At 30.0% G+C, this 14,333-nt stretch overlaps 1 protein-coding gene across 1 annotated transcript in view; it reads left to right on the forward strand.

Annotated features, from left to right (window-relative positions):
- Window positions 1–14,333, forward strand: part of Hml (hemolectin) — a 278,319-nt gene that overhangs the window by 208,184 nt on the left and 55,802 nt on the right. Inside the window, exons 54-58 of the mRNA XM_075381665.1 lie at window positions 2,701–2,881; window positions 5,858–5,985; window positions 7,103–7,228; window positions 8,043–8,248; window positions 11,984–12,204. Of these exons, the coding sequence (XP_075237780.1) occupies window positions 2,701–2,881; window positions 5,858–5,985; window positions 7,103–7,228; window positions 8,043–8,248; window positions 11,984–12,204 (862 nt within the window). The remainder of the gene's footprint in view (window positions 1–2,700; window positions 2,882–5,857; window positions 5,986–7,102; window positions 7,229–8,042; window positions 8,249–11,983; window positions 12,205–14,333) is intronic.

A 14,333-nucleotide genomic window follows, 5' to 3' on the forward strand; every position in this document is an offset into this window, starting at 1 on the left:
ATGAAGTGGATGAGTAAAGACCATTGCTTTGTAATGCGAAAACTTGTCCGGCAGCTGGAGAAGTCCTCACAACTGTCTTATAGAACTGGGAAGGAATATTTCTCATCGATTTTCTCTACAAATGTCACACTGTAAATTCTATGTACTACTGCCACTTCTTGGAAAAAATGAAAACTGACTACACAAACAAAAGTAGCCATCATCGATTAGAGATCTGACTCTCATTCACAACAATGCAGGCCTCACCCAGATGTTAGCATTAGTATTCAGGATCAATTGGACAAAATTTATTGGAAAAACTTAGAATATTCCCATACAGTCTAGATGTATCCCCTGTGATTTCATGTTGTTTACGCCATTGAAAGAGGCCCTAGGAAGACATTCCAGACCAACAATGAAGAAGAGGAGTTAATCCACAAGTGGCTTGTGATGCGTTTTCAAACTTTTTATGAAGAAGGAAAAATGTTAGAACTTCATAGAGCTGTGTAGAGCTGTGTAGCTGTGTAGAAAAGTAATAAATGTTTTTAATTTCTATAAAGCAGATATTTTTTTAATAATTAGTATATGTTAAAAATAAAAGTCCAATTTATATTAGGCTGATCCATAGAAAATGAACTTTTGCTTTTGAATGTGCCAAATTCAGGGTGTGTTCAAACTTTTTAATCAGAATTTTGAGAAATATAATATATGATATATATAATCCATACCCATAATATTCTCTTCACGAATAACATATGCAAAAGGCATTCTATAATATTTAATAGAAAGAAATGAACATTTTATATATAATTAATTGTTATAGTCTTAGATTTAAACTTACTGTAGAACAATCAAATTTATTATATTTAGGAATAAGCATTAATGAAGCAATAAAATAGTTACTGCAAGTTCTTAAAAAACCATTGCATCACAGTTATGTACTACTTTCCATTCAGAATCAAATCATACATGGTCACACAAAATCAACACATATTATGGTATTACATATACAAAGCACAATTAAAAGAGATGTATTACAAACCAAAATGAACAATATAGTAACATTTTTATAAGGAATATAAATAAGAATAAGAATATAAGAATATAAAATATTCTATATATTTTATAAGAATATAAGAATAATGTTTAAATAATGAAATAATGAATGTTTCAGTGAATGAAACATTCATTATTTCTTCACCCTCCTGGAGGGTGAAGAAAACATGAATGTTTTTAATATTTAACCTTCAAAGGAGCTAGGGCCTTGGTCCGTGGCTTAAAACCTTCCATGGTGTAATACAAGTGTATCTGAAAATTTGAAAGCAATCTTTTCATCATTTTCTGGATGAAATATATCAAAAACCCTTCTCAGTTATGCCAAGAAACTTTGGTAAAAGTTTTGTTGCAATTGATCAAGCAGGTTATTTGTTTATCCTGAACATATAAAAACCCTCTTCCTCTATGTATATTAGTGTAGATCAGTGTTCCCAAACTTTTCCAAGTCTCAGCGCCCTTTTTCAATTAAAATTTTTCCATGGTATGCTGCCATAAATAAAAGTATGGGTTCTCATAAGTAACAGATAAAAATAAATAAAATTTGTGATCTTCATTATTTAACTTTTATTTAGTTTATTAACATTAAATTAATAATTATAAATGTCTTGGTTCAGTAGAAGCTTTTACAATATTTCATGGCACCCCTGTGAAGAGACCGCGGTTCCCTGGGGCACCACAGCGCACAGTTTAAGAATCACTGGTAAAGATGATATTAATGTTAAAGTAAACACATGAGAATATTAAATTGATAAAATAATTCACAATTCAGAAGTTGTTAATGAAAATTACTTGATCACATATTTATGTGTATATAATTGACTCAATATATATATTGAGTCAAAATGCACATTTAAAAAAAAAAAATCATTGATAGTCATATTGATTCTGTAAAGAAAATGTTTTAATTGTATTTTAAACAAATTTGTTGAAAAATCTTTTAAATGGGTCAGTAATTTATTAATATGACAATGGAATTATTATGAGTTGAACCAAATGCAGAAAATTCAGAATTTGTTAATACTATTATTAGTTTTATTTAAAAATTCATTGGCAAAGTAATATGGTTTGACAGTTTATTAAAAAAAAAATCAAGGAAATAATGATATCCTTTCTTGCCTCGTAAGTAAACAAAAGTATTAATTATTGAGTTATATAAAAACAGTTCTGTTTTCATGTAATTTTTATAAATAAATATTTATTGATAAAACTAATATGTATCCTTTACAAAAATAATTTTACAATTAAAGAATTGAAAATGTAAAAGAAAGAATTTTCCAAATGTTGCTGATTAGCTCATTGCTCACAAATATTACTACTATAGAGAATAATTTTAAAATATCAAACATAAATAATGAACTAGAATGTTTAGAAAAATACAAATGTTTACATTTACAAATGTACTCTTACAAATGAGTAAGTAAATTTTGGAAAGTATGAATTATTTAGACACCTGTTTTATTAGGTAGCGTAATTGTAACCAATATATAATTCACTTGATTGTGATAACTATCAGTTTTTACATATAACAATTGTAATACTTGATATATATAGTCGTAAAGTTCTTTGTTTAAATAAATGATAAATTGATGTTAATTATTTTTTCTGTTAATTAGCATCAGAAGTGGTTTTTATTAATCAATGATTTTTTGTTTTGTTTTTTTTTAGTTAGAAACAAAAGACCTTAATGGGTGCCAAGAACATAATTGTGTTTTGAAAAAAATACCAGATGGGGATTGCAACGTGAATGGAAGAACATTTAACACGTTTGACAATACAGAATTTAAATATGATATTTGCAATCATACTTTAGCTCAGGATTATTCAAAAAATAATTGGCGCATTAAATGTAAGTATATTAATTAGTATATTTATAATTATGATATTTACTTGCTCCATGGCCTTAGGATTTGAAAATTCACAGCTGCACTCTAACACACGTTTGCCAATTCAATCCATTCACAATCCCTTCACCCGACTTCTCCCAAATCAAATGTAATATTATTTTCTCGATGTCATCTGGGTCTCCAAAAGGCTAATTCCATTGGACCTAACTAAAACCCAACAAAAATCTCTTAACAGCTACACTTGCGTTCCCCATTTGCGGAACGTGTCCTGCCCGGTAAAAATCAACAGCTTTTAATCATTCTAACTGTATATGGATTTGAATAAAATTTATGCTCAAAGTTGTGGTACTTCCTCTACTGCCCAGTACGATTGTCATTTACAGGACCTAATATTTTTCTTAAAAGCTCTCTATACTTTCTTTCATCCACTACCTCAACAAACGCATCTCACAACCACAAAAGAAATTTAGTAAAATTATTATTTAACAAAAACTGACAACACTGTTGTAGAACTTTCCCGTCACGTATTCTGGGAAAATCCTACAGCTGTGGGTTGTTTCTGACGCACAGCTTACAAACACGACTTAATTTCAAATATTTATAATTTATTTAAATATAATATTTTTTCGTTTATTTAATTCAATGATTCTTCCTAAAGAACGCGCACATACCATATTTAATTCGCACAGGTGTGGCAGTACTAGCGGCGACGGTCAGCACTAACTAAATTAATATAATTTCACAACTTACATAGAACAAATTTTGTTTGTACGGTCGGTAGACAGGTGTAGTTGTGAGGCTTAATGCTCTAGGTACCAAGTCAACCAGGTGATCAAGTTTGAGACCCGGCCAGACTGAGTTACTTTTTACACTTTAAATATTATTCATTTATTTAATTCTGCCACTCACTTGTAATGTTACAGCATAGCAGACGACTACAACAGCTGTATGTCAGTGTTACCAATCTTTGAAATATTAACTAAATAAAATTAAATAAATAATTAATCATTAAAGTGTAAAAAATAATTTGGTTGCCAACACTATAGAATTTCATATTTTCCAGTCTAAGAGGATGAGGGAAACGTGAATTTCCCACAGGGAAAAAGGGAAATTCCTATATGGCAAACTGCAACACTAGTGCTTCTCGTGATGACTGAAAGTGCTATTGACACAGTATGCCCACTTAGCTTAGTTTAGAGCATTTTTTTTTTTTTTGGGTGGGAGGTGCGATTTTGAAAAAAGTTATTTTTGCAGATATTTTTATTTTTTAATCATTAACAAATGTGCATAAAAAAATTATGACCTTAATTTGGCAAAATATTGAAATATGGAGGGTGCCCTTGCTGTAAAGCTTCACCCTCTTGACCTTTTCAGTTGAAAATTTAATGGCATCAATGCCTTACATTTAGAAGTATTAAATCTGGTCAAAATCAGTCCAGTAGTTCCGGAGATATAAGGCGATTGTGAGGCATCAAACACACACATACATACATACAAACATTAACATCTGGAAAATTTCCATCTGGTTTTTTAGACATCAAAACATCAAGATCCACAAATGCCCAAATTGAACTGATTACAATACTTTCACTCTATTACTATAGCACTATTTAGACAGGAAAATAATATTCTATTTTATTCCATTTTGATAGTAATTGAGAGTTCAGTAGCTTAATCATGCAATAAAAATACGTGTTTCCTGAATGTTATCTTTTTTTTAATTCCTTTACCATTTATAATTATCATTCAAATTATAATGAGCTCCAAGATTGTAAAAATAGAAAAAATTTGGATACAGTTAAAGCTAACCTTTTATAAAACATTTGTTCCATATGTATCAAATCATTTTGTATCCGATAAAAAAAAAAAATTGGCTAATAAAAAGTGAGTATGCTATTTTCTGGATACCTTTAGTAAATATTAGTGATAAATTTTTTTGACCTCATCATTATTTACTATATGACTACTACCTAATAATCCTTTTGGTTCTGATTACAAATGAAAATCACTAGAAGTTGATGCCGTAATAGTAGGACTGTAAGATGCTCAAATATTTCCCACCAGAATTTTTAAGCAGCACTCAAATTGTTGCTGCCTAATACGGAAGCTTTATCATAAATTATAATATTTTTTTTTTTTTTTTTTTAAGCAACAAAGCTGATAAAATGGTCTACAGTAAGCGTATAAATATATTGTTCCATTTTTGATGAAATCAAAAGTATGAGAAAGTATGTTCTTAAGTGTTTATTTTATTTCTTTTTTTTGGGAGTATTTAAAAGTGTTCCTGATACATATGAGTCCATTGGTTGAGAATTATTATCAGTAGTTTTATAGCACCTTAGTTAGTCTTATGATTAACAAATGCATTGCCCTTTTGAATATATAAATTGACAAGTAATAAGGTTGCTCCTGTTTGCTTTTTTCTTGTATTAAGTATCGTAGTCAAGCAACCAAATGAGATTAATCACGGGTAAGGTCATCGTTCTCATCGGGCACAAATTATTTTTTTTCCTAAGATGTTTACCAAGTAGAAGCTTTGAAATCATTTGAGAAGATGATTATGTAATCCATCAGTATTAAACTGTCTGCTCTTATGAATATCATCACCAATTTTTAGTTTCTTTTGTCATAAGATAGGGACGTCCAGATTAATCATTGAACATGACGCACTATTTTCTTATATATAATGTTGTCACTATACTGTTATCCCTGAATTTACAAACATTTAAGTCTGATTATGTTAATTAATAGAGAACTAACTAATTTTGCTTTTATTGATATGAGATAAACTGTAAAAAAAACCATTTTCTTTGCTTTCTGGATGAACCTGGCATTATTTTTAGAAGCTTCTTTCTATCTGCTATATATTTGTGGCATTTTCAATGAATGTGAACACCATAATTAGGAAGGAAACATTGTGTTGAGTCTATATTAAATTAAGTATTTTTGTTATTTTAATTTTGTTGTTTTTTTTTCAGTATTAAAATCATGTACATATATCGGCGGTTGCAAAAAATATCTATCGATTAAGAATTTTGATGACATTATTGAATTACATACCAATATGACAGTATATTACAATGGATATAGTTATACTGTACCTCAGGTAAGAAGATATTAAATCAATTGAAGATATTATTTATTAAATTGTAATTTAACAAATCATTAACATCTTTAGCATTTTATTATTTACATAACACCATTCACTTATTAATTTTACTCATAAAAATAATATTTCCCAAACACCATTTGTTTTCTGAATAAAATTAAAATGAGGGATTTAAAAATAGTTTAATAGAAGTTTTTAAAATTCATATTAATTCTTAAAAACACTTTAAAAAATGTACTTTAAAATTTATAAAATAGTGTATTAAATTAAATACAAGTGCTGTTTATAAATCACCTCCAGTCGAGTAAAAGTAAACAAAAATAAATTGAAAAATTGTACTACATAAAAAAAATGTTACAAACATATTTATATGTTTCTCAACATAGTCCCTGCCACAATCATGACATCAGTTATTCCCGCTTCAAAGAGCAGCGCTGACAAACTACCCATCCATTCATCGACTGCATCCATGTATTAATCATTCCTTTTGAAATGTTCAGCGGATCAGTCAATTCGTCAGTTTTGTGAACAGATGAAAATCAGATGTGTCAAATCAGGACCAAAAAATCTACCATTTAAACTTATGTCGTACACACAAGAAAACCATCCCTTTCGTTAGCATTGCTCCCCGTTTGTTCTGTATCGCTCTCACAAGCTTTACCAGCATTTATCAGTAAACATTTACAATAATTATTGTATCTGGCTTCATAAATTCTACTAATAAAATTCCTTTAAAATTCCAAAACAAGATAGCCATCAATTTTTGTGCTTGTTCGGCAAATGTATGTGCATTTACTAATTGTACTGCTCAAAATTCCCCACTAACAATACTATAAAGAAATTCACTTTCTTCATTCTGGTATCGCTAAATTAATGTCAATGCCACTCCTAATTTTTAGTTGTTCAGTACCCATCGGGCAGTGTGCACAGTATTTATGAAAACTCTATCTGTCTGTAACAATTTTGTAAAAAGTGGGCCTTGAAATTTAAGAAAATTTTCACTGAGTTAAGTAATTGTGAAGCGGTTATTACATACAGCATGTTAAATTTTAATATAACTTTTATAATTCTATTATATTAAATTTACCTTGTAATCATTTGTTGGTTGTTTTAGATTGAAAAAATTGGAAGTCAAAACCGCCGATTTGCAATTAAGCAAATAAGTAATAATTTTATTATTTTTATCAGCATGTTAGATTTCAAAGTTTTATGGGATTTAAATGGAAATGTTAAAATAACTGTAAGTATAATTTAATACTATATATATATATGTGATAATTTTAAGATCTGTACTTAAGTTATTCTAAATAATGTATACAATTACTATTGTAATTTGAAAAAGCATATACAAGGTATGATAAAAAAAAATAAGAAGAATCTTTTAATTCTACCCACTGTATCTTTGCGACTTGAGTTCATCTTTTTCTTGTGTGGTAGCACTGTAATGTATATTTATAGCAATATTTTCAGCCACATTAGACCTGTAATTTGAATTTAGTAGCTGAGTAATTAGGATATATTTTATAGTGAGTGATGATTTATTTTGTCTAAAAATACAGAACAAAGGAGTTGCATTAAATTCTATGTTAAAAATTAAAGAAAGTGCGGTGAAGTCGCGAAAATGTGAGGAAAGGCTGAGGTGAAGGAAGGCTGAAGTGTGAGAAATAAATGTTATGTGGTACAAATGGTTTTAAGAAAATAATTTTCATAAATTTTTCGAGGATTGGTATAAATGCTGGCATAAGTGCATCAGGGATTGTTTCAAAGGAGACAATATCAACAATAGTTGAAAAATTAGATTTTTTATGAAAATTAGATTTTCATATTTATTTTTTATCAACTTCATATATGCGTATAAAAATTTTACATCTGATCATGATTTGATTTGACTCATGAATGATTCACAAGTCAACTTTGCACCTGGAAAAATGTAGATTAAATATTACTAAATAGATAAAAAATAAAAAAAATAAAATAATTCTCTGTTATACATCAAAAGTATAGTAGAATTACTTGGTAGATAGAATAATAATAATTTGTATGACTTTTTACAGGTTCCTGGTAAATCAAGAGGTATGGTAAATGGTTTATGTGGTTTATTTGATGGTAAACCAGAAACTGATAGACAAAAACCTGATGGTTCAATCGCACTCAGTAGTGTAGATTTTGGTGATAGTTGGGGTGTTAGTGAGACATGTGAAACTAAAGTTTGTCCAGTACATATACAAAATACTGCTTGGGAAATGTGTTCTGCTGTTAAGTAAGTAATTTTTTTTGGCAATAATGTAAAATTATTTTATATACTTGGAAAAAATTATAACATAATCGTGAAAAATAAAAATTTGTTGATTGTATTTAAATACTATGTCCAAACCTAGATGTGATCTTATTTTTTCGTACAAAAATGTTGACTGGCATAATTTAATATGTATATAATTATTATTATTATATATTTTAATTAATTTTTTATATTTTCATGATTTTATTTAATCCATTATGTAATATTTATGATGTCTCTGTCTAGAAGATTTCAAGCAAATAATAAGACAGTGTTGTTAAAAAGAACTGCATTTTTCACTGTTAAATTTTGTTGTGTTAATTATAAAATGTATTTTATTCCCTGACATTTTTTCCGTCTAGTGACATTGTTTCAAGTGTATAAATATTGTTTTCCTCTTTTGTTTACTGTTCTTGGAGTAACTGTATGTAATATGTCACTGAATTGCTCCGATGGCACGTGGCATGTTAGAACCTTATGGTAGCCCTGAAAAAGGCTGTTTGGGGTTTTTTTTAGTGGTGACCCTGAAAAGGGCCCTTTGTGTGTTTGATGAGGTAGCCCTTAAAAAGGGCCGTTGAGTCCAGTCGCTGCTCTCCAGCGATGTTGGGTCGGCTCAACAAGTGGTAGTAAGGGAATTACAGCTTGTCCCCTAGAATCAGACCAAACTTCCCCACAGCAACAGTTTGATCCCTGGCAGCATAGCAGTGGTTGCCCCCAGAGCCCCGCATTATCCTCATCGTCCATCAGCACAGCTGAGGCATTCCTAAGCAGCACTTTAAGGTCGGACCTTCTGCACAAGTGGAGATGTTGACATCCACATCCACCAAGAGGTCCATGTTAGGCCAGCCTGGAGACTTCTTCATTTTTCTTTTTCTTCTTCTTAGTATGCTCCTACTGGTGGTTCAAGAATGAATGCTCTCACATTGCCGTGATGGTGTTTATAAAGACATCAGCTAATGGTAGGGTGTTGCACACATAGCAGGCTTTGTGGGCAGAGCGTGTGTGCAGGTGCATAGGTGGACTGCAAGCTCCCCCGTCATTTACCACCTACCATCACACTCGCTGATAGGAATCGAAGCATGTGGCAACAAATAATAAATACCATTGATCAATGTTGGTTTTTTTTTTAATAAAACTAAAGAAAATTTAGTAAAAACAATTGCATGTTCTTAATTAAATTTTAATTTTGCTTTTGTAAATGGATTATTAATGTGTTTATTTGGCGCATTATTAATTATTTATTTTTAAAAAAAGGATGAATCGTTCATTAAAAATTATATTTCTTACTTTTTACTGCCTTATTAAAACCTAGTAAAAAGATTGAAAATCAAATATATTTTTATAGTTTACTTGCTATTACCAGATTCTTATTAAACTTGAGTTCAATATTTGTAAATTTGACTGTAATTTAAAAAAAAAAAGCTGGCAAAATTTCACATTACTTTCCACACTTTGCTCTTGATAGACCTTTATTCCAAATACGCCATACAGTTTTTCAGTATTAATGGCTTTATTATTTCTACTTAAAACTGACCAAATAAATTAAAAAATACCAAACAGGAAAAGATTTTGGAAATCAATTTTAGATAACAAATTTAGTATTGATTTCTACAGACTATTCCTAGAGGTTCTGGTAATATTTCACTGGCTGGTACTGTATACAGCAATGTAACCTCATATAAAAATGTATAACCTGATATATGTTTCTCTTATTACGAAACATTTTATCTAAATCTTGTGTGTCAATATAAAATCTGTTTAATGATATTAAAAGAAAACTAAGAAATGTGAAGTTGGGTTCACCTTACCCGCTAGTCTATATGGGTACAAGTTGGAAATGAAAAAGGTCTGAGATTTTTATATTTCTTTTCAAGCATAATTTTTGCACTTCAATTTAATAATTTCAATCAAATCACAGATTCTTATCAATTGATTTGAAATAAATCAGATGTAATTTTTGTTCACAATAAAAGGCTTAACGATTTATCTAATAAAACAAATTAAAAATTTTAAAAGCTATTTTGGAATTTTCAAATTTACTTCATTTGTACATTTTGGATATGTAATACCAAATTTCAGTAAAATATCTTCATCTGTTCTTAAGACCTAAATTTATATTGAAAAAAAAAAGTAGGAAACAGAAGGAAAAAGAAACTGGATAGGGCATTTATCTACATGAAGTTTTTTTTTATTTTGATCTCCTGAATTAGTCCCTTAAATTTGGCCAATATCTCCCTGGAAACCTGTTGTGAAAAAAGATATATTTGAGAACTGTAATGCCTGACCCCCCTTGTCTGATTAGATAGAAAATCAGACCAAAACATTATATATATATATGTATGAGCCAAATTTCAACTTTTTTTAGACAATGGGTTTTTGAGGTATGAGGTGAAAATTGCCGATCTCCATGGCAGAGTGGTAGCGTCTCTGCCTTTTATCCAGAGGTCCTGAGTTTGTATTCCAGTAAGATATGTCATTTTTTATTTGCTGTACATTTCTGTTTTCATATTTCCATGCACAAGCTTCTTTGTAAGCTGCTCTGGTGAATTTAATTCATCATTAAAAAAGAGGAATTGTTTAAAAATAATATTGAATATCATCCCACCCCTAATTCCGATTGACCCAAGATTTTAGAACTTTAAATAATTTAATAACTTTCGTCATATTAAAGCCAAATTTTCTATGACCACTACTATAGCAAAAAAATTCAAAATGGTGAAAGCTAACCCTCATGTGTTTTCTTTTTAACTTTTCCAAAAATTTAATGTCACTAATGCCCTATATAAAGAATTGTTTGAGCCATTTTCATAGAATTTATGTGAAGCAGTCTTGAGATATTAATCAAAATTCTGGTCAACATATATACATACATCTTCTGAAAATTTCTATGTATTTTTAGACATTTCAAAATATCTGACATTGAAACTGTGTACTTTACCCTAAGGTAGGTACGGCTGCCTATCTCGGCTACAAATGGGAAAGTAACTAATGCATCACTAGAAGTATGATTTTGTATGTATGTGAGTAAGTGTGATTTTTCATACAAACGTTGCTAATGTTTGCACCGGCAATACCCATGGTTAGCCATGATTGTTTATTGTACACCATAATAGAGATACAGTTGAAGGAAACAATGTAAAAGAAAGAATGAGACTAGGGTGAACAAACTGTACAGGATGTTGGGTGTAAAATGTACATGGAAACAAAGATATTAGCTCATGAAATACCTGCCTGGAGGTGGAAGATTGCTCCAAACCAACCCTAGGATTGATTACTTTCTTTCTTTTTCCTGTTTAGCCTCCGGTAATTACCTTTCAGATAATACTTCAGAGGATGACATGTATGAGTGTAAATGAAGTGTAGTCTTGTACATTCTCAGTTCAACCACTCCTGAGATGTGTGGTTAATTGAAACCCGACCACCAAAGAACAGCAGTATCCACGATCTATTATTCAAATCCGTGTAAAAATAACTGACTTTACTAGGACTTGAACACTGGAACTCTCGACTTCCAAATCAGCTGATTTGGGAAGCCCTGTTCACCACTAGACCAACCCGGTGGGTTAGGATTGATTACTACAAGAAGAAAAAAATGTTTGCAATATTTAAGTTAAATGCTATAAGTACACATAACCGTTCCATAACTTTTAATTAAATTGTATAACGTCGTAATGGATACATTGTAATTAATATAATTTAATATTTCTTATGTTTTAGGAAGAGCCCATTATCAGAATGTGAAGGAATTGTTAATATAGATAGATTTTTATCACAATGTGTTGAATCATTATGTACATGTCTTGAATCAAACTCTGCCAATAACTCGGTAGATGTTACTGAAAAATGTCGGTGCGATGCATTATTAAGTTTTGTTACAGAATGTCGTACAATAAAACCTAATATTAATTTAGCTACCTGGCGAGTTGTTAATAATTGTCGTAAGTATTTTTTTTGTGTATAATAAATATTTTTGTTTTTTTAAGTTTACTAAGAAAAAAAAAGCGTATAATAGATATAAACCGATCATTGTAATACAAAGGCAGTAATTTTTGTACGTCTTCAAATTGAAATTCTCTACAAAAATATTTAAATAAAGTAAAAATCTATAGCAAATTGTTAAACAGTCATCTTAGTAATTGTAATGAAATACAAATGAAAAATTTATCTGTACTTATTAAAAAAAGCCAGCATATAGAGTTGCCAGTAAAGTTGCCTCCCCCCTCCTATTAACCAATTATAACCAATATTAAATTGCAGCGTTGTTCAAAATTTAATAAAAATCAGTTAATGAAGATAAACTATAACTAACCAAAAAATAGGCTTATGAATAGGCTCTTTCATGAATGAATTACCCAAATACATAACCAGAGTGACATAATAATGCAAGGGAATCATGTAATTAGTATAAGAGTGTAACTTTGAGTTCAGAAATGACAAGAAAACAAAGAGTGCAGATCCGCTCTTAATCGGGATTTTAACACATTCGTTACTGAATATTTACTTCAAATCATTGGTTCTTATTACTGAATTTTTGTCTTAATTTGTCATTTGTGAAAAAAATTACCTGAACATGCAAATAAAAGAAATTTAATGAACTTACCTTTACAATTTGATTTTATATCATCCTCAATGCCGATTTTCTTTTTCTTACTTATTAGTAACATTACATTTTATATATTGTTCTTGTGTAGTAAATTTAAAAATAGTTTTCTACATGTAACTGTATTTTACATTTTTTATACTGATATATTGTTCTTTTCTTAATCCTTGGCTTGAACACACTTTACACCTCTTGGTAGGTTTAGCTTTACTAGTTGGGGGAATCTTTTCTATAAAATGGGCCCAAAATGTTCCCTGCAAACCAAAGAGAAGATATCTCTGAAATTGATTGTCGACCACTAGTGGCCCTACCTTGGAGTTGAATTGAATTTACAATCTGCTCACTTAGATGTTAACTAAAAATCATTGAATTTTTTTGGTTTTTACTGTTATATCTATATAAATAATGCTTGCATTATACTAGGCAACATTAATAAGATAAAAAAATAATTTTTTTTATATCCCTAAGCATATTTCTTCATTACTGGGAATGATGCCAGCCTTTGGTCTTGTTTATCTACCCTTCCCATATATTTGTTGTAATCAGCAACTGCATTAGGTTTCAGGGCTTTTTTGGGGTTGGGTTTCTAATTTCTCAGTGGCTCACAACTTCTATAAAGTCAGGTCATTTGTAAAAAGTTGAAAGTATCCGAAATTCTTTTTTATCCTTCCACTTTAACCATAAAAAAAACTTCATTGTTTGCACAAAAAAAGGAAAGTTTCCCCTTCTGTAAATTTATTTGTTTTACTTATGAAAGGATATTTTTCCAACAACCTCTAATTGTTCCAATACAATAGGTAATTTTTTTTAGAAGCTGATGAAACAGACAAGGAGAGCCTGTACCAATCATCAGTGTGTATATTATTCTCCCTTCATTCAGAAGATTACTACATATATCAAGGACAATTTTTTCACTAGTCAGAAGATCATTGCCATAGCAATTACCAGTATAAATTTTTTAATTATAACGGTAACCTGTTTCACTATCACAAACTTTGTAAATCTTTATGTCAAAATGAGCTCACTTTTTTCTTTCTTTTTCCTGTTTAGCCTCCGGTAATTACCATTCAGTAAATACTTCAAAGGATGATATGTATGAATGTAAATGAAATGTGTAGTCTTGTACAGTCTCAGTTCGACCATTCCTGAGATGTGTGGTTAATTGAAACCCAACCACCAAAGAACACCGGTATCCATGATCTAGTATTCAAATCCATGTAAAAATAACTGACTTTACTAGGACTTGAATGCTGGAACTCTCGACTTCCAAATCAACTGATTTGGGAAGACGCGTTCACCACTAGACCAGTCTGGTAGAGTAAAAAAATGAGCTTGCTTAGAAGGATTGAACTGCACATAAGATAGTCTTCCCCGGAAAGCCATAAAACTTCATAAACACAAATGTGCCGATTAAGAGTAAATAATTTTTTTAAAAATAAAACTATCAAACTAGAAACTATAGCGAAC

The sequence above is a fragment of the Lycorma delicatula genome, chromosome 13, assembly GCF_047948215.1.
Source record: "Lycorma delicatula isolate Av1 chromosome 13, ASM4794821v1, whole genome shotgun sequence".
Classification (NCBI taxonomy): domain Eukaryota; kingdom Metazoa; phylum Arthropoda; class Insecta; order Hemiptera; family Fulgoridae; genus Lycorma; species Lycorma delicatula.